Source organism: Anolis carolinensis, chromosome 2 (assembly GCF_035594765.1).
Source record: "Anolis carolinensis isolate JA03-04 chromosome 2, rAnoCar3.1.pri, whole genome shotgun sequence".
In the NCBI taxonomy this organism is placed as follows: Eukaryota; Metazoa; Chordata; class Lepidosauria; order Squamata; family Dactyloidae; genus Anolis; species Anolis carolinensis.
Genome location: NC_085842.1, coordinates 217,435,978 through 217,457,811, shown reverse-complemented (window position 1 = coordinate 217,457,811; position 21,834 = coordinate 217,435,978). Strand labels below are relative to the sequence as shown.

General features: G+C 41.9%; 1 protein-coding gene across 1 annotated transcript; it reads left to right on the top strand.

Annotated features, from left to right (window-relative positions):
• The first annotated feature begins 58 nt into the window (after positions 1 to 58).
• On the top strand, positions 59 to 20,629 carry nop2 (NOP2 nucleolar protein). Its single transcript, XM_008119284.3, has 16 exons — positions 59 to 235; positions 3,012 to 3,057; positions 3,569 to 3,642; positions 6,070 to 6,323; positions 7,712 to 7,755; positions 8,501 to 8,652; positions 9,830 to 10,029; positions 10,268 to 10,357; positions 10,453 to 10,540; positions 13,272 to 13,412; positions 15,761 to 15,900; positions 16,449 to 16,538; positions 17,736 to 17,858; positions 17,961 to 18,058; positions 18,158 to 18,288; positions 20,054 to 20,629. Exons 1-16 carry the CDS (start codon positions 130 to 132, stop codon positions 20,380 to 20,382), a joined length of 2,106 nt encoding a protein of 701 aa, XP_008117491.2. The 5' UTR covers positions 59 to 129; the 3' UTR covers positions 20,383 to 20,629.
• Positions 20,630 to 21,834: the final 1,205 nt, after the last annotated feature.

Sequence of the window (21,834 nt, the reverse complement as noted above, 5' to 3'; positions counted from 1 at the left end):
TCCCGAGGTGGACAGCTCTAGCGGAAAGCGTCCCCGTGGCCAATGAGAGCCTCCTCCTGAGGCGGAAGTGCGAAGAGGAGGTGGGCCCGTAATCCACGTGTGCACGTCGAGGAGCGAGGCCTGAGCAGCATGGGGCGCAAATTGGACCCGGCGCGGAAGGTTAAGCGGGGGCCCGGCCGCAAGGCCCGCAAGCAGCGCGGCGCCGAGGAGGAGCTGGCCGGGTTCCTGCCTCCCGGTGAGTGGGCTCAGGGTTTCATTCGCCGGGGGAGGCCCTCACTGTGGGCCGAGGCCTCCGGGGCAGAGCACGGCCCTCGCCACAGGATCCTGGGAGTTGTCTTTGGCGGAGAAGGGCCCTTCCACACAGCCCTTTATCAAGGCAGAAAAACTCACAATATCTGCTTTGAATTGGGATATCGGAGTCCACACTCAGATAATGTGGGATTTTCTGCCTTGATATTCTGGGATATATGGCTGTGTGGAAGGGCCCCTGGGCAGAGAAGGCGGGAGACCAAGGGCCCTTCCACGCTGCTATTTGACCCTGAATGTCAAAGCAGGAAATCCCACAGTATCTGCTTTTAATTCACTTTATTTCTTAATTAGTCGCTCTCCACCAGAGTGCTCCGAGCGACTTACAATTTAAAATATCATTCCACAATATAAAAACATTCAACAGTGACTATTTGGCAAATTAGATCTGATTTACTTAAATGCACAACCAAACAGCCAGGTCTTGAGCGCTTTTACAAAAGGTCGCAACTCCGACATTGCTCTAACATATGGAGGCAATGAGTTCCACAGAATTGGAGCATAGATCGAAAAGGCTCTACGCCTTGTAGTTTCCAGGTGTACCTCCCGAGGGCCCAGTACTTATAGGAGATTTTCCTGGGAGGATCGAGGTGACCACTGATGGAAAAAAGGAATGAGGCGGTCCCTAAGATATAATGGTCCTTGGCCATTTCGAGCTCTAAATGTCAGGATCAGTATCTTGTAAGAGATCCGATGTTCTATTGGTAGCCAATGCAGTTGTTTCAAAATCAGTGTAATATGGGATCTTATAGATGATCCCGCTAGCAGCCTGGCCGCCGCATTTTGGACCATTCGGATCTTCTGGGTTTTTGTCTTTGGAAGGCCAGCTTATAAGGCGTTACAATAATCCAACCTAGTGGTGGCTGATGCATGGATTACCGTTGCCAATGCTTCTGTCAAAAGGTAGGATGCCAATTTCCATGCCTGGCGAAGATGAAAAAAGGCCTGCTTACTTATGGCAGTGATCTGGGCCTCCATCGTCAGCGATGAGTCCAACACAACCCCAAGGCTTTTAACTGTAGCAGATGGAATCAGAACTTCCCCATCAAAATCTAAAATTTAATTGGGTTATCTGGGTCCATAGTGCCTTATATTCCAGTTCAGAACAGATACTGTGGGATTTCCTGCCATGATATTCTGGGTTATATGGCTGTGTGGAAGGGCCCCTTGTAAAACCGCAACTCCCAGGGTTCCTGACCCTTGTGCCATGCTGGGCACTTCAAGGAGCCTCGTCCTGCATGGAAGATGAAGTGCTCTGCCAGGTCAGAAGGCATTCTTGCTCGCTTAGAGACCTTTTCGTGGTGTTGTTTTATGACAAAACAGGGCTTGCGGGGGGGGGGGGGGGGGTCTGTATGGAGCTCCATTTGTATGGAGCTCCATCCTGTAGTGCCATAGAATCCAGATAACTACTGGATTCTGTGGCAGTGTAGACTCATATAATCCAGTTCAAAGCAGATAATGTGGATTATCTACTTTTATAGTCTTGATTATTTGGCAGTGTAGAAGAGGGGGCTTACTGAGCTCCAGGGAGAAATCAAGATGGCTCAGGCATGGGACTGGGTTCTACAGCCTCTTCTACATATCCATATAAAATCCAGATTATCTGCTTTGAACTGGATTATATAAGGCTACGCTGCCAGTTAAAAGCAGATAATGTAGCTTATCTGATTCAGTAGTCCAGATTACATGGCAATATAGACGGCGCCAATCTCATCAAAGCATTTGTCTCTGATATGGCCAAGTGAAGAATGGTCATCTACTGGATTCTCACTCACCTTGGAGGATGATAAGGCAGCTAGGTGTCAGGGAGTGAGATTTTCTTGAAAGGCAAATTGTGATCATAAATATAGGAAGCAGAACAGTTACCGGTAAATAAGCATCTGTACAGTCAATGAAAGAGAAACTCACAACACTGAATCTACAAACATTTGCACATATGGGCAAGCCTTTGCTTTGATGGTCTGGGTTATATGGCAGTGTAGAAGGAGCCTCATATAATCCAGTTCAAAGTAGGTAATCTGGATTCTATGACAGTGGGCAACATGACCAGGAACAACCATTTCCCAATGCTGCAGAGGAGTGGTAGGCAACCTGAGACCTTCAGAATAATAATAATAGTAATAATAATGGTGAAGGTGACACATCACCATTATTATTACTATTATTACTGTATTGCTGCATTGATAGCGTGCAGCATAGGAGTGGTAGGCTACCCGGGATCTTCAGAATAATAATAATAATAGCAGCAGCAGCAACCCATCTCTCCTCTTGGCTCATTGTTTCTTCTAGACTGCAAATCTTGCCATTGTCCTTGTTGGAATTTTATCCCAAAACAGTGGAAAGGCATATGTTTGCCTACTCCTTCTGTGGATCATCCTGTAAATTGTCTACTCCTTTTGTGGAAAACACAGATCTCTATCACACTACACTTTAAAGCGTAGGATTTAGAGTGTGCATTCCACTATGGGATCCTGGGATTTATGGTTTGTTGAGGCATTAGTCCTCTTTGGCAGAGAAAGCTAAAGACTTTGTAAAAGTGCAACTCCCATGGAGCCACAACAACGAAAATAGTGTCAAATTGCACTAATTCTACAGTGTGGATGCAACCTTGAATTCCGCCGGGAGTCCTTGATGTTGTTACGGCTGTGCTTACTCTCTTGTTCGACCTCCTATAGAGTTTGATATGTCTATTTTTTTCCTCCAAGACCCTGATGACAATGTAAGGAAGCTCTCCAGTCACGCACGACGAAGGTTAGTAGAAAAGTTACCAATATTTCTAATGGTTCAGGATAAAACTTCTTCTTCATTTATAAACGTGTCTGTCAAAAGTTATAACATCCTTACTTTAAATACGATTTCTCAAATTTAAGAAAGTCATATGAACTCTGGTATTACTGTATTTCTTCCATTGTGAGATGCACTCTAATTTCAGTACCACCAATAGAAAAAAAGGCTTTATTTATATGTATTAAACACCTATGATTCTAAGACACACTCCATTTTTTGAGATGTTTATATCGGGGGGGGAAAGGTGTGTCTTAGAATCGAAGAAATAATGGAATAGTATTTTTAAAATGTCTTTAAATAAATCACCATTGTTCAAGACATAGGCAGGTTCACATTTTTGTCTGCTACCTACTAGACATGGTGAACTAAAATAGTGTTTAAAAGTAAATGTAGCTTTACAAGCTGATAGACCTATTTGTGTTTTTCATCTTATGCTCTCTTGCTTTTTTGCTTATCATTTTTGTCTCATTTTTAGAGCGGCAAAGAGACGGATCAAATCTGTGAAACTTCAAACAAACAAGAACAGCCGTGTTCTTCAGAAGGTTCAAGGTAAAGCGGTAGGAAGTGAGAATGTATATAGTACACTCCTGAATATCCACAAGGATATCATCTTGATTGTGCAACTTTTCAGGGGTTAGGTCTGTAGTTTTAAAGTTTGAATATATTTTAATGGATTTCAACTGTGAATTTTAAAAATATTGTTTTTTAATTCTATTTTGATGTTTGCATATTTATATATTTTAAATTGTATGCTAATGCTTTTATGTTAAGCCGCTTTGAGTATCCTTCGAGAGAGATAAAGTGGGACATAAATAAGTATTATAATGATAGGTCCTGCTTAGATGTGCTTCTACTAATTTTTGGGATGCTCTCATCTAAGGCCCCACCTATACTGCCATATAATCCAGTTTCTGAATGCCGATTAACTGCATTGAACTGGATTATATGGCAGTGTAGATCCATCTAAAAGTATTGCAGTAGTGATCCTTTTTTTAGGATACGTATCTAAAGAAAGCTCTACCTGATATACAGGGTGTTTGAAAAATAACTCCCTAGTTTTAATGTAATTATACTTAGAACTAGGGAGTTCTTTTTCAAACTCCCTGTATATCAGCAGTTTATCTTTTGCTGTTGTTTAAGTGTCATTTTTTCAGCTTTGTTCACTCTCTGCACTGTTTATCAATAGTAGTAATAATAATAATAATAATAATAATAATAATAATAATAATAATAATGTATTACACCTCTCTGTATGGCTCAAGGCAGTGAACAATACAGTTAAAATACAGCATCATAATAAAACATGTTGTATGTTGAAATCCACCCTTTGGGGAGATAGGACGGAATAGAAATAAAGTAGTTATTATTATTATTATTATTATTATTATTATTATTATTCAATAAAATCATATATTAAAACATATTTCTGTAAAATACACATATTAAAATACACAGGACAAAGATTAAAATACAACAGACATAGAACGTAAATTTAGAATTCATAGTTAAAAACTGACTTAGTAGGCCTGCAAAAAGAGATGGTTCGTCAACTGTATCTTAAATTCGAACAGTTTCATTTTAAATTAAGATAAATCTGATGCAGTTCAACTAATTGAAAAATGTATTTCACTCAAGGATTGATTGCAATACAGCAGATTGATAAGTGTGGAATCAATGTATGACTAGATGGAAAAGTATAACATCAGAAAACTTTCCACCTCATCTCTTGGGGGTGCATCACCACCGTAGAATTAATGCAGTTTGGCATGGCTTTAATTGCCATTGTTCAATGCTATGGAATCAAGGGAGTTGGTAGTTGTACATGGTATTTAGCCTTCCCTGTCAAAAAGTGCAGTGCCTCATCAAGCTACAATTCCCAGGATTCCATAGCAATGAGCCACGCAGTATTAGTTCTACAGTATAGATCAGGCATGGACAAACTTCGGCTCTCCAGGATTTCAACTCCCAGAAATCCCAGCCAGTGTACCAGCTGTTAGAAATTGTGTGAGTTGAAATCCAAAACACCTGGAGGGCCAAAGTTTGCCCATGCCTGGTATAGATGCTCTTTGGGCTTCAGGGGATGGAAACTGGACCTGATCTTTCCAGTCCTTGTTGAGAGGTAATCTGTGGGCAAGAGATCGAATTGTGTTCAGTTGTTTCTTTTCTGTGGCTGAAAAGTTAACTTGCTAGATTCTGTGGAAGACATACCAACATTAGTCACTCTCGTGCTATAAAATGTGTGTTCACTATGTTTAGATAAATCATTTTTGAGGTAACATAATACTCTTGGGGGGGGAAAACCATTTTAGATCTCTCTTCATCTTTATAGATGCCAAAGCAGTGTAAAAAATTAACAATAAAATTCCTCAACTCACAGCTGCATTTGTATTGCACATTGATATGGTCCAAACTTTCCTCTCAAGAATGTCCTTTATAGTGTTCCCTCACTTATCGCTGGGGTTAGGTTCCAGGACCACCCGCAATAAGTGAAAATCCGTGAAGTAGATACACTATATTTATTTTAATATTTATACATTATTTTAGTAGTTATATACTATTTTAAGTCTTTCTCAACCAATCGTGTGTTGATAAATCGCCTCCTACTCCTCCCATTGCCGCTTGGGCTCCTTTTCTCGCCCTTTGGCTTCTCCTTCCTCTCTTCCTTCGGCTGTAAATTGTAATTTTTTATGATTTATAAAAGTCTTTTAGAGTTTATTGAAAAATCACGAAACAGCGAATCCACAAAAAGTGAACCGCGAAGTAGTGAGAGAACACTGTATTCCTTTGTTTTTATAGGCTCTTAAATCATTTTAGATCATCATTTGCATTAATAGTAGTTTTTTCCCTAAAATGTCTTGTTTAAGCTAAGGTGTATGTAAACACTTTTTAGAACTAGAACACAAGTGCAGATACTTAGGAGGGAAAATGACTTTTTTCCACACTTGTTGCAAATCTTTTCTTGGTCTTGTTTTGAAGCTGCCAAAAATCTGTTATCGGAGGGCGCAAACAAGAAAGCAAAACTACAAGTTGGCCACCAAGCTGGTTTCAGTGATGAGAATGCTTCATGGCTGACTCCTGGGAAAAAGAGAGCGAGATCTAAAGAAGATGAAAGTGCCGCACTGAGTGACAGCGATGGGAATGAGGGCCCCTGGGAGAGTGATGGCGAGGAGGGAAGCATGGATGGAATGGTGGACGACTATGGGGCTTCGTCTTCTAGCGATGAAGAGGAGGTAAAGGTTTCTTGGTGCTTAATTTGAGTCACTCCTGTTGTGAATGGATGTAAATGTGTCTTATTGTGGACCCATCTACATTGCCATATAAGGCAGTTTTCAGAATGCAGTTTAACTGAATTATTTGAGTCTACACTGCCGTATAATCAAGTTCAGTGCAGTTTATCTGCATTCTGAAACTGCATTATATGGCTGCGTAGATCCGGTCTTGGTGTGCTTAGGTTTAGTCTTCCGTGGTTAATAATAATAATAAAACTTTATATATACCCCGCCACCATCTCCCCATGGGGACTCGGGGCGGCTTACATGAGGCAGTGGCCCAAACAACATACGGACAAAATATAAGCAACATAATACAAATCACAATATAAAAAAGATACAACAGTAATACAATATATCAAAACAATACAAGGATAAAAAATTGCATTTAAAACACATAAATAGTAAGACCGTAATAAATACCGGATAGATTTTTAAAAACCCTTTGGGGCTGATTAATTAATGACTGTATCTCCGAAGGCCTGCTGAAACATCCAAGTCTTCAGTTGTTTCCTGAAGGAAGATAGAGAGGGAGCCAACCTAATCTCCCTGGGGAGGGAGTTTCAGAGTCGGGGGGCCACGGCCGAGAAGGCCTTCTCTCTCGTCCCCACCAAACACAGTTGTGAGGAGGGTGGAAGTGAGAGGAAGGCCTCCTCAGAAGATCTCAGCGATCGGGTGGGTTCATAGGGCACGACGCGGTCACGAAGATAGGCAGGTCCCGAACCGTTTAGAGCTTTATACGTAATAACCTGCACCTTGAATTGGGCCCGGAATATTATCGGCAGCCAGTGGGGCTGATTGAACAGCGGGGTTGACCGCTCCCTGTAAGCAGCTCCGGTTAGTAACCTAGCTGCCGACCGTTGTACCAACTGCAGTTTCCGAACCGTCTTCAAGGGCAGCCCCACATAGAGTGCGTTACAGTAATCCATCCTTGAGGTAACCAGAGCGTGGACCACCATGGTCAAGTCAGACTTCTCGAGGCCAAGGGGATAGTATTTATAAAGTAGTGTAGTGAGAGCAATTATGAACATAGTCAATGGGAGATGTTTTGGCTTGTAATACATATTACTTAAAGCAGGCCTCCTTAAACTTTGGGCCTCCCAAATCCCAGGAGCCCTACCCATCTTGTTCAATAGTTAGGAATTCTGGGAGTTGGAGGCCCAAACAGCTGAAGTGGCCAGAGTTTGAGGAGGCCTGACTCAAAGAATGAAAATGTATTTATTTATACTCAAAAACATCAGTTGTCAAACTTGTGATGCTACTTCTCTGTGTTCTCCATCTTGGTAAGTTCTGCATCTAAATAAGCTGCTTCCTTTTCTTTCTCCGTATTTCTTTGTTTTTCAACCTAGCTCCTACCCATAGAAAAAGCTTCCCGAAAAGACAAGCTGGAGGGGTGAGCAATTTATTTGTTTATTTTATTTATGTACCCTCTTTCTCATGAGTAAGACTTAAGGTGGCTCACAGGTAAAATACATTAAAGCAATACTTTTAAAAAACCAATTTAACTATTGGGTTGCTGTGGGTTTTCTGGGCTGTATGGCCATGTTCCCGAAGCATTCTCTCCTGACATTTTGCCCACATCTATGGCAGGCATCCTCAGAGGTTGTGAGGTCTGTTGGAAACTAGGCAAGTGGGGTTTATATATCTGTGGAAGGTCCAGGATGGGAGAAAGAACTCTTGACTGTTTAGTATTCAAAAGCCTTACAGCTATAAAGCCTGGCTGATTCCTCACTTTCCTAGTTTCCAACAGACCTCACAACCTCTGAAGATGCCTGCTATAGATGTGGGTGAAACATCAGGAGAGAATGCTTCTGGAACATGGCAATACAGCCCAGAAAACAACCTAAACATGAATAATTGTCTGCACATGAAGCACTCCTATGTAAAATGTTGACATGTATTAGCCAGCAGCTACATACCCATTAGAAATAGTTGTAACACAAAATAGCTGTTACGGAAACTTTATATAAAATAGTTGTTCTCATGTGATTTTATTTTAAAATCAATTTTAATGTGATGCTTAAGATTTTTTCAATGCTTTTGTAATCTTGGGGTTTGCAGAACACAGTTTGGGACCTACTGGTCTACAGGATGTGACTAAGTCTCTACCAGTTAAATGCCTCTCTTCTTGGGTGCAGGGAAGCCTTCAATGAGGATGACAGCGAGGATGAAGAGGAGAGCCCACCACACCAGCAGGAGGAAGACACAGACAAGGACGCTGACCTACAACTGAATGTAGAGACAGATGAGCGCTTCGTGCTCCCTAGTGGGCAGGAGATAGAGAAAGAAGATATCCTTTCTCTCAGTGCATTTTTGGTGTATAGTAAGATGGAGATGTCAGCACGTTTGCAACTGCAAGCAGGGTTAGGGGTGGGGTACTGCACTTGTGGCAGCAGATACAACCTTCTTTGCACATCTTTCCCCTTTAAGGCCCTTTGCTGTTCTTTGTGGTATATCACAGAAACATTGTCATGTAAAGAATGCCTATAACAGCGGTATCCAACCTTTGGCCCTCCAGATGTTTTAGATTTCAGCTCCCAGAATTCCTGACCATTGAACAAACAGGGCATCTGAGAGTTGGCGTCCCAAGCACCTGAACACCACTGGCCTGTAATCTGGGAAGTCTCTTGTTTGAAATCTTGCTTAGAAGCCTAGTAGGTATCTATAGTCTAGCCACTGCCTTGGTCCTAAAGCTTTCCCTCTGCAGCAAAGGAATTGATCTCTTACCTTCACTTGACAGATCTCTTAAGGATTGCTGAGATTATCTATCTATCTATCGGCATTGCCTGTAGTAGCACAGACAAAATGCAAACTATAGACTATGTGTAACTCTTTATTAAAAACTCCATCACATTCCTGGAATTGGGGATCGCAATTTTGTCATGCAACAAATGAGATGGAAGCTCACTTCTTATTTGCTTGTTTAAAAAGGGAGATATGTGGGGTTTGAAATGGCAAGATTGTCTCCACACTTTCTCGATTGGGATCATTTTTAGTGGAAATATGTTCTTTCCATAAAACAAATTAAGTTTTGGACAGTACAGTTTCCTGAGGTCCTGTTGTGAGCCCAGGCAGTTGTCAATCCCTGATCTTTATAGAGTGCAACTCTGTAGTATTGTAACAAATCACTTTATGTCTTTTGCAGACCTCCAATATGACTTGGTTGCATGGTCAAGAGAGGACTTGTCATGTTCATAGTGGAAGCATAGTTTTCAGCCCATGCTGTTTCATTGCAGTGTGCCTTGTGCTAGGCATAGTTTGAAAAACATAGTTTCTAACTACTTACTAGCTCAGCATTGACAGATGTGACCTCCCTAATTTATAGTGTTAGAGTCCCAAAGACCCTCCCTTAAGAATTATGCATGGCTACTACCTGAGGAAACTGTAGTAAGCTGAGTGGACCAATGGTCTGGTGTAGCATTGGGTTGCTTCAAATGTTTGTTGTTGCTCCTTGACTTCTGGATCACTTGCTCAGGCCCCCGACCTCCAGCTTATTCATCAGCGAATAAAAGACAACATAGAAGTACTTCAGGACTTCAGTACCAAGCGTGAGGAGGGGCATTCGCGACAGGAGTATCTGTCTCTTCTACGCAGGGATCTTGCTGCTTATTATTCTTACAGCGACTTCTTAATTGGAAAGATGATGGACCTTTTCCCACTTTCTGAGGTATTTTTTTAGTGACCAAATATATTATTTCTTTCCTGTTTCCCCCTTTTTGTAACCTGTTCAGCAACAGAAAGGCGGGTAATAAATGTTGTTGTTATTGTTGCCCATTTTCTCAGTGATTCACACTTTGCCTCTTTTCCACTGACCTCTTTTCCAAAGATAGAATTGTATTCCCATACTTACATGCTAAGAAAGATTTTCATCTCTGGTTTTGCTTTTTTCCCCTTTCTTGTTTCAGTTGGTTGACTTCTTGGAGTCCAACGAGGTTCCTCGGCCTGTGACCCTTCGCACCAACACACTCAAAACAAGGCGACGTGACCTGGCACAGGTGGGTCCTTCTGTAGTTTGGATACAAGCCCTTCTCTTCCCATCTCTTTTCACAATGATCATTACATTACTTTTTTTTTAACCTTTGTTCTGTAGGCCCTGATAAACCGTGGAGTAAATCTTGATCCTTTAGGAAAATGGTCAAAAACTGGGCTTGTTGTATACGATTCATCTGTGCCCATAGGTAAGCAAGACTACCCTTTTGTTCTATTTACATCCAAACCCCTGAGCCTGCTGGGAAGACTTCTCTGTTGGTGGAGAAGGAAGATTTGGGAATGGTTTATCTTCTACCACTGAGATCTCTAGCTTCTCCATTCAGTTCCTTGCCATGTTTTTCACTTTTGCCCAGAAGAGATGTTATCAGAGCTCCTCCATGTTTTCCTGGTCTTAATTTCTCTTTTTCATTCTCTGGATCACTATCCTAAAAAATAACAACAAAGTTTTTCTTGTCTTTTTTTATTTAACTCCCCCTTGCCCTCCTTTCTCCTTTGCTCATCTTCCACATTTCATTTTTCACCATGGATCCTTTTCTGTCCATTTTTCTTTGTACTGTGGGGAAATTCTCTTGATCTTCAGGAAAACTCTCAAATCTTTTCCCAAAAGGCCCCAAACACATCCACACCTCTGAGGACATCAAAGCTCTTTTAACTACTTCCCAGAAGCTGTAAAAAGAAGAATGTTTATCAGTTTATCAGGAGCCCCTGATGGCACAATGGCACAAACCCTTATACTGGCAGGACTGCTGACTGAAAAGTCGGCGGTTTGAATCCAGGGAGCAGGGTGAGCCCCCGTCTGTCATCTCTAGCTCCCTATGTGGGGACATGAGAGAAGCCTCCCACAGGATGGTAAAACATCAAAATATCCAGATGTCCCCTGGGCAACGTTCTTACAGACGGCCAATTCTCTCACAACAGAAGTGACTTGCAGTTTCTCTTGTTGCTCCTGACACACACAAAAAATCTGTCCGATATGACTGCCTCTTCCAACATGAGATCATGGAGAGATAGGGTTGGTGATGTTTGGAGTGACTCTGATCTTACCCTCATTGCTGAGGTTGCCTCAGTTGAAGCTGTTTCTGTGAGATATCAGAGCAGTTGGGTCTCAACTTGTCATCTGACATGGAAGAAGCTGAGTGGGTTGAGTTGAAGCAGAGGACATGCCACCAATACAATCTACCTTTAGTTGTATATCCTAGCACAGGCATGGGCAAACGTTGGCCATCCAGGTGTTTTGGACTTCAACTCCCACAGTTCCTAACAGCCGGTAAGCTGGCTGAGATTTCTGAGAGTTGAAGTACAAAACACTTGGAAGGCCAAAGTTTGCCCATGCCTGTCCTAGCAGGTTTTCCCCCTCACGTGAGGGATTTTCTGGGCACCAAGTCGAAATGTTCTGGGCAGCTTTCTAAAGTATGCATGCATTTTGTGGCTCAGAGTCATGACCATGGCCATTTTAGCTGGCAAAGGAGCAGAAACATATCTATCTGAACTTCCTGTTCAGATACTCCTGTATGTACTAACTAAGCTGTGATGAAGCAGATGTTCCTCGCTGCCCAAAACAGAAGCATATACATCTCTGTGTAAAGGGACTTGGAGTAGAATCCCTCCCTTGTCTGATAGGATTTATCTAACTAGTTACACACTCCCACATGCTTGTCCAAACAAATTAAGGTGGCCAGGCATAGGGGGAGTTAGACAGGGGCCTTAAACCTAATACCCTGTGTAGGCATATTTCAGCTTTGACCTTCATTTTGTCTCATGTCATTCATCTTATCCTCTCTTCTCCACATAAAGGACTACTTGAGAGGAGCATCTTTGCTGTATCCCCTGTTGGTGCATCTTTCTCCAACATGGACCTCCATGATGTTCTCAGAATATTTACAAAGGCTCAATTTCAGCCACTTAGATTGGTGCCCTCTTTACATACTTTCTCTCAAGGTTATTTTCTCATGGCCATTACATTGGCCAGATGGATTTCTAAGCTGGTCCCCCTCTCAGTGTTCTCTTTTCACTGTAGTCTTAAGGCAGATGCTGTCTCTCTCTCTCATTAGATCCAACTTTTCTGCTAAAGATGAACTTTATTCCCCAGATTTTCCACCACTGGTGCTTCCCTGTTTTTGTCCACTTCTTGCTCATGCTTTGGAGAAGAAGTGGTGCAAACCAGATGTCCAGAGAGCCTTAAAATTTACAACTGGTGGACATGCTCATTCAGGAAAACTGAGCTTTTCTTTGTCTCATTTCTCCTGTTTCTACTGTCATTAGATGGCGCAGTGCTTGTATTTTCACAGCAAAAAGGTCACTCAATTTCAAAACTTCAGGGAGTAACATTACATTCAAAGAAATCTGCTGCCACATCTGCAGTTTTTTTTTTTCTACCAGTGCCTCCATAGAGGAAAATAGCAAGGTTGCAGCTTGAACAACACCTTCCCCATTACCAAGTATTATAAGAGAGACAGGTTTGCATCTGTAGGGCCATTTTTGGCAGGAGGGTCCTCCAAGTGGTCTCCAATTTTTCAGTTTTTCCTCTTTCTATTTTTTCCCTCCTGGTACTAATTTGAGTAAGTCCCATTCCTAGATGGTTGCTTGCCTGCTGACGGAGAATGGTACATTGGGAACTTACTGTGAAGGTCCGTTCTTGTCAAGGAAAAGGAAACGTCCAGAATCATACTCTTAGTAACAAAGGGCTCTTCTTTATTTTAGTTCTGTCTGGCTTTTTTTACTGAACTGAGTAGAAAAGAGCAAGCATCTAGCAAAAAAGTCTCATTTTAGATGATATCCCACCTTGCCTTGTCTGGATGACGGAAGAGGTCATCCCATTCCTGGAGTCCTCCTTTTTGGTAATACTGGCTTTTCATGAGCAGTTCCAAATGTACATCTAGTTTCTCATTGTTTTCTCTGTGTTTATCCATTCTTTCCTAGGTGCCACTCCAGAATACTTGGCTGGCCAGTACATGCTGCAAGGAGCATCTAGTCTTCTCCCCGTCATGGCTCTTGCCCCCCAGGAGAATGAGCGGATTTTGGACATGTGTTGTGCCCCAGGAGGCAAGACCAGCTATATAGGTATTAGTGCAGGACTGGCATTGTTAATAATAATAATAACAATAACATAAAAACATAAAATCATAAAACCAATAGTTAATAGTCAGGCGCAGTGAACATGTTCCACTGGGGGCAAGGCCAGTGTTGTCTGTGTTGTTTTGTTGGTTTATGTTTCTGTGATTCAGTGAATTCCAGGGAGGGTCTTCTTATTAAGAAATCTTATCAAGGAGTAAAAAGCTAAAATCCCAAGCTTTTTTCTGGCTGTATTTCTGGATATCTCTATTAAGTTCATCTCTATGGGGTAAAAATGAGGCTACAGTCCATCTTTTTCCAAGCAATTTGCCATACCTTTTACAGGTAAATTCCCATCAGTCCACCAAATTCCTCTGTACAGCTGCCTTCTTTCTATAAGAAGGGTGACTACAATCAAAAGTTTGATTTTCCTCCAAAGAGGTGTATTAACTGCTCTGGCTCCTGCTCCAGCTTCCCGGGCTCTTTAACACAGTGTCCATGAACTTTTCTATTTTCTCCATATCTTAATGAGAGTTTCTTCCCTGATTGAACAACGTTTACTGGGAGAGCGTACAAACATCTTGGGTTGCTGGCTATCACTGTCGATCATTTACGGTTCACTTGATAGTTGATCCTTGAATAACAGCTGCCAAAGCTCAAGACAACCTAGGAATGCAGTAATCTGATATGGAAACTGAGGAACTAAATTTCCACTGAAATGAAGGATTAAAATGAATTTCAGTGGAAATTTAGTTCCTCGGTGATGCCAGAAATACATTTCATCCTTCCTGAGTTGCTCTCTAGTAGATGAGTCAGTAATCCTCATAGAGGATTGTCTGTGCGGTTCAATGGAATGATCGTGCATCCCAATGATGATGATGATGATTATTATTTATATCCTGCCCCATCTCCCAAGGGGACTCGGGGCAGCTCACAATATAAATAATACAATAAAATACAGAAAATGGAATAAATACTAATAACACATCAATAAATATAAAACACAAAATACAACACAATCAAATACAAAAAAAAACAATAAAAATAAGCATTAAATTAAAACACAGCCGTTCCTGTAAGCTAAAAGGAGCTTGCTACTATAAAACAGGCTTGGAAGGGTTACTTAGCTTAGGAGATAGTGAGTCAAGTAAAGTATCCATGGTGAAAAAAGGAACAGAAAACATAGTTTCTTTTGTTTATATACTTTGGAAAGTAGCAGATGTTATTTTTACTCTTGCCTTGGTGAGGATTGGGAGGAATCTTGCCAGAGCTGATTCTACTTGTGAAGGCTTACTTTCTTGAGGTGTATTGAGTATTTTGTATTACCTCTTTTCAGCCAAATGTTTGGCACCACCACAGTGCAGAAAAGTGTGCAAACGCTCCAAAGGGGACAATGATAGCCTCCAAAGCAGTGGTTCCCAACATGTGGTCCGTGGACCACCAGTGGTTCACAAGAACTAAAATATAATTCATGGCCTCACTGTTGTTACTACTACAGATAATAATACAGCCCAACCAAAAAAAAATTCTTTGTGGCTTCATTTTTAGGCCTGTTTCTGGGGTCATTTGAGGTGTGGGTTCGGAAAATTGCATTGGATAGACCATAGCAGTTCTAGATTATTGAGTATGGTTTTCTGTGGGCAAGTAGATGGCAACTACTGGGTGGCATATGTTCTGTATCGGAAACTAGAGCTGATGGTCTATCCAATGCTTTTTTTCTGAATCAGCTCCCCAAATAACCAAACTTAAAGTTGACCAAAAACTGATTTGTAACCCTTTTGGTACTAATGTTGGAGAATTGTCCCTGGTCAAAAAAAGGTTGAGAACCACTGCTCGAAAAGGTGTACATTTTTGTGGCCTGAAGCCATCCACAGAGGAGAGCTTCCTGTATTATACAACGCCTTCTACCCCATTATGTTGTAATCTCCTCCAGTTTTTCAGCCAACAGTGATCCACAACCTGTCCAGTTGGTTGACTATTTTATCCTACCTTGGACATTTGCGGGGTGAAGAGTTAATTACAGTTCTGTAGCAAGCTATCCAGTGGGGGTTAGGTATTAGGAAGAAAGTGGAAAGTGCTTCCTACTGTATCCTTCTACAGAACCTTTCTTCAAAGATTTTTGCCTCCTGGTTGGAAGAAATAACACGCCAGTTTTGGAACCAGTGAGCAATTACAAGACTACCGTGCAGGTGATACAACTTTCCATTCCTCTTTGTAAGAAGAGCAGGGGTTCAGTGAAAAGAGAATAGCAAAGAAAAGTTATGCGTAAGGGATTTAACTGTCTTGTGATCAGAGCTGGAGGAATACAAGTAATGTGCTTTACAGTTTTGATTCCTGTTTCTTTTCCACTGTGACAGCCCAACTGATGAAGAATACCGGTGTGATCCTGGCCAATGACAGCAATGCAGACCGATTGCACAGTGTGGTGGGAAACCTGCACCGTCTGGGTGTCACAAACACTGTTGTGAGTCACTGTGATGGGCGCCAGTTTCCCAAGGTATGTTCTTGAGGGAGCTGGGAGTGTTGCCAGGGCAGTGTTTGGCCCAGAAGCCTCTGAGGTGGGGTTCTCTCTTGAGAGAGGGGAGCGCAGTTTCCACCTCGTTGCCCTTAAAGCCTAGCAGTGCATTTACTTCACCCTTTCCCCGATTTGGCAAGCAGGACAGTAGATCACCTGCAGGTTATGATCTTGAGCGTGGACAGGTCAAGACAGACGCTGCTGCATTCTCTTGCTGCATTGGGAGGGTTTTAAGATAAATTTTTGGGCTCCAGGTGACAAGCTGAGAGGGAACATTTTGTGCAACCAAGAGAAGAACTGTCATTTTCAACGTTTTGTTGATTTTTAATATTGTTTTTAATGGTTTTGCCTGTATACATTGTTTAATTGTTTAAGGTAGATAAATAGAAGATAGATAGAAACTTTTGCATAGTTTTAAATCTGTTCTGCTTTTAATAATCGAAAAGCTGTCTTTGAGTCCCAGTTTTGGGAAAAGGGCAATTTATAAATGAATAACACCAACATAACAATTATTGTTCTTCTGTCCTAAGGTACTAGGCGGTTTTGACAGGGTTCTGCTGGATGCTCCATGCAGTGGCACAGGGGTTATTTCAAAGGACCCCACAGTTAAAACCAATAAGGTAAGTTTGGTGCAGTCATTGCAACAGTACATTAGACAAAGTGCCATAACCAAGAATTTGCAGACTGTGGGTTAAGAGAAGGGAAGAGAAGCTTGGCATTGCACTTCCTCCTTGTTTTCATTTTTTATTACTATTATTAGCATGCATGGGTGTATACATGTTTCAAATTATCTGATAGAGATGGGAACAACAAGAGACCATAAGGATGTGCTAATGGAATTGTGACTTGCCTATCTTGTTGCTAGCTGCAATAGATAAGTCTTATCTTGGAAGTGATCTTCATAGAGCTGACAAGACGAAGTGGCAGTGGATTTCATCCTGAATGGTGTCCAGAATCTCATGCATTTTATAATCTGTCCAGACAGAACAAATATTTTCCCTGGATAGGATACAAGTATAAGATGAAGATGCCAAGGATTGAAGTTGTAACCTGTCCAGGCAAAATACTTCTTCTGTCATTAAATAATGAACCTTTCCTATGCTGCCTATGAAGGGTGGATAAACATTGCCTTCAACTCTGCCATGAATTGCCATATATACTTATAAACCGAGTATAAACCGAGTTTTTTAGGGCTGAAAAAAGTCCCTCAGCTTATACTCGAGTGAGGGTCCTGCCCATCTTATATTCAGTTCGGTTTATTCTTAAGTATATACATTAATCAGAGTTGGACAGTCTTATCTTAAATTACAGTTTTATGTTACTGTCCAAAAACATGTAACCTATCATTCCTCAATTAATATAATTTTATTGGTATCTGATTTTATTTTTATAATTTACCAGTAACTGCTGCATTTCCCACCCTCATCTTATACTCGAGTCAATAAGTTTACCCAGTTTTTGGTGGTAAAATTAGGTGCCTCTGCTTGTATTCAGGTCAGCTTATATTCAAGTATATATGGTAAATAGATGGTTTTCAGCTAGCCCACTGGTTCTCAACCTGTGGATCCCCAGAAATTCTAACAGCTGGTAAACTAGGTGGGATTTCTGGGAGTCGTAGGTCAAAACGCCTGGGGACCCACAGATTGAGAACCACTGAGGTAGCTACTGTATCTTATTCTGAGTGCCCTCACAGTGGAAATGGTTGTGATAACGTTGGCTACTTGATAATGGTAGTAGTCAGTGCTTGGCATGTTTTGAATATTTTGTACACATTACATTTTGCTATTATTGACAAATGTCTCCCTTTTCTGTTTCAGGATGAGAAAGACATTTTACGCTGTGCTCACCTACAAAAGGAACTGATACTTAGTGCCATTGACTCAGTTAATGCAGCCTCAGAAACCGGCGGGTACATTGTGTATTGCACATGTTCAGTCATGGTAATTGTCTGTCTGTCTGTGTCTGGTTTTCACTGGGCTATGAGCCAGTCCTGTTGTTTGGGGGACTTAGAAAAAACTGAAAGCCCCCACTCTCTGTTGCAGGTGGAGGAAAACGAGTGGGTTGTGGATTATGCCCTGAAGAAACGTAATGTCCGTCTGGTGCCAACGGGCCTGGATTTTGGTAAAGAAGGATTCACCAGGTACGCATCCTTTAATCCAAAGCCAAGAAATGGAGGGCAGGCCATCTTTCTGGAGAATGCCATTAGTCTTCCCAAATTTTCTGTACCTTCTTCCTCCAGATTTAAGGAGCGCCGTTTCCATCCTTCTTTGAAGTCTACACGGCGTTTCTACCCTCACACTCATAACATGGATGGCTTTTTCGTTGCCAAGCTCAAGAAATTTTCTAATGCCATTCCCAAGGCTGTGAAAGGTAACAAATCAGTGGATTTGCCTGTCAAGAACCTTGTTTGGCTGGCATATGCATTCTGCCAGAATTCAGTGGTTTCTTCTTTATGGTCAATCACACAGTTTTGTAGAAATGGTCAGTGTAACACCCTTACTTATTGTGGATTTTGGTTAACACCAGCCAAGTGGCCATAAACAACATATACTTTATAATTGAAGGTAAAGCCCAAGTAAATCTAGGGTTTCTTTCTGGGGAAGAGGTCCCCTATATGTATCGGGGTTCACTTTCAAGTAATTGTGGTGAGAAGTGGACTGCAGCTTAGATACTACAGGAGTGGATTGTAACACCTGCTTTACAGCAAACAATTTTTGAGACTGTTGTTTTGGTTTTAATATACTCAGGAGATGATAAAATTGGCTGTTCCCTCTAATGCTGAGCAGCAGCTCCAAAAAAGGCAACAAATGTTATTCGACATTAGTTCTTTTCAGGCACAATGAAACTGGGCAAAGTAAATACACAAGAAAGGGGAGGGTGTAATGCCCTCTGTGCAAAGTCACCCTCATATAAAAAGGGGACATAATGTGTGATGGGGGCAGGATAACAGGCTTCTTCTTGTTTATTTAACCCAGGCCTAAATGGGGATATTATCCAAATATCTTTCAGTTGACTCAGTCCGTTAATATAGATCAGAGCACAGAATATTCCTGTGTTGGTTGACTGAAGTACCTTGTCCTAACTGGTCTGGGAGGGAGAAGCAATTGGATTAAGATTTCTTGAATTGTTGCTGTGGGCCTTGCCATAGGGATCGGAGTCAAGTGTCACTCCTGCGCATCTAGCTTACTCCTCCTCTGGATTGTAGTAATGGATGTCAAATATAAAACTATAACAAACCATGGCTGTTTTTTAAAAAACTATTTGGGAGGATTATGGTGTGAAAAGTCTCCTTTTCTAAAAGTGTTTTAGATGGTGCTGCATGCATCTCACAGGACCTCTTTGCTGACCCTTGCTTTAGCAAAAGCTGGCACTAAAGACTTTTGTTTTAAAACCAGAACAATCATATGAAAGTAAAGACTGCCTGTATATATTTCAGATTTCAATATTAATGTCAAAAATATGTAGTATGATTTTACACAGGATTTGTGCTACATTAGAACAATAAAGACAAATATCACTTAAGAAACCCCAAAGGTAAAAGGTAAAAGTTTCCCCTGACGTTAAGTCCAGTCGTGTCCGACTCTGGGGGTTGGTGCTCATCTCCATTTCTAAGCCGAAGAGCCGGCGTTGTCCATAGACATCTCCAAGTCATGTGGCCGGCATGACTGCATGGAGCACCGTTACCTTCCCGCCGGAGCGGTACCTATTGATCTACTCACATTTGCATGTTTTCGAACTGCTAGGTTGGCAGTATCTGGGGCTAACAGCGGGCGCTCATTCCGCTCCCGGAATTTGAACCTGGGACCTTTTGGTCTGCAAGTTCAGCAGCTCAGCGTTTTAACGCACTGTGCCACCAGAAACCCCAAAAAAGAGGTGTAAATACTAAACTAATCTGGGAATCTCCTACTGTGACACATCTAAGAAGTGGTTTAAAACCAGTATAAAAAAAAAGTTTAGGACTAAGTACGTTCCAGTCTGGATGCTACCTAGGAGGTGACAATCTTTAATCTGAGATACTCTTGTGAAAGAAGGCAAAGGTCTCAAACAGAATATTCTCTGAGCTGTTCTCCTGCTGTGCACACATTCCACCATCCCTACTTCACTGTTTTGGCCTAACACTTGGTTCTGTTTTTAGATGAAGAATCAAATGGAGAGCCAGCCGTGCAAGCAGAAGAAGCAAGCTCTGCTCCAGCAGCAGCTGAGCCATTGCCTCAAGGGAGGAAACAAGTAGCCTTGAAAGCTGCTAAGAAACCTACGGCAAAACAGGGACTTTCTGCAGCAACACCAACAAAGGCCAAAGGAAGCCCAAAGGGAGATAAACAGAAGAAACAGGCCTCAGTCTCCTGGCAAGGCTCCTTTCAGAAGCGGACCAGGCCGTCAAAGGCTGCTCGGCCCTCTCCTGGGGGTCTGAAGGCTCGGCCCACCCACAGCAAGAAACGCAAACTGCACAGAGGCCACCAGTAGTGGGATGCATTGGTCAGGGACCACTTTGCTTGGTGCTTTTCTGACCGCTGCTAGCCAGGGCCAGTGAGGTTGTTGGGTGATCTCATTCAAGTTGCTTGACCTGAAGAGACTCGTGCAGGGTTGGTGCTTGGACGCTCTGACATGGCCGGGACTGACTTCAAATATTTTATTTACTTTTAGTCCTGCTTAAGGGCAAAGACTGTCCAGATTAGACCTCTCAATCATTAAATTTTTTCGTACTTGGTCATGTTCCGTGTCTTGTATCTGGTGTAGGAGTTTATTTCAGTTCCCACTAATAACTACCAGTGACTGTTGGGGTTCTGAATTGGTGTGCATTTTTGCAGTTTGTACTCATCACCTCACTTCTCTTGCGGGGACATGAGAGAAGCCTCCCAGCAGGATGGTAACACATCCAGGTGTCACCTGGGCAATGTCTTTGTAGATGGCCAGTTCTCTCACTCCAGAAGTGACTTGCAGTATGTTCTCAATTCGCTTCCAATACGATTTTTTTTTTTAAACCACTTCTTTTCTGTGCTTAGAGTAATCATGGGAAAGGGGAGTGTTCACTTCAGAGTGGAAATAAACTGTAAGGCCAGTAATGTGGACTGGTGTCAGAAGCAGTTATCTGGGTGTGAGGGTTGGTGTTCATGGGCAGGATAGGGCATTAAGAGTGAGGCATTCTGCCTGAAATGATGGGAGTTGTTGTCTGTAGTTAGAGCAATTTGTGTTCTACAGCAGGGCTTCTTAAACTTTTTCACGTGGGACCTCTTTTGGCCCGAGAAATTTTTACATGACCCCAGGTATATAGGTATATAAAATAGGCACAAAACTAAAACATTTATTGGTAACAAATGAGCATTTGCAAGGCTTGCTAAACAGGCCGATTTTCTTTTTATGACATACTTCAGCAGAGTCCGCTGTAAGCGCTTCACAAGACAGTTGTGTAAATGTCTAAAACAGCCACTTGGTGGCATTCAAAAAACATTTGCCAAATGTTTCATGACCCCAACATTGAGCAAAGGGTTGGGGTCGGGGTCGAGCTAGATGAACCAGTTTTCAGAGGAATAACACTGAGCAGGGTTTGTCCAGAAATACGCTCCAAAGGACCATTTATTCCCTCCCTCCTGAAATTGCCTTGATTTTCTCCTCCAAGAAGAGTTGGCATGCTCTTGTCTTTTCTGTCCGATTTATTGGTTTAGCAAATTGCTTTTGGTGGAAATGAGAAAATGAGGCAGAAAGACTGGGTGTTTCCATGTAGAAAGATGCATTACATGCTCCCACCCATTTGCAGGTCTGTGGTTCATTTTAGGCAAAGCAACATCATATACTAGATTAATTTGCTTCTCATTTGTTTTTGAGCCTAGTTTAAAAATGTAGGGTTTTTAAAAAATCTTTAAATGGCTTAAGGTCTCAGTATTTGAAATGTCTGGTCCTCCTTAAACATACTTGTGC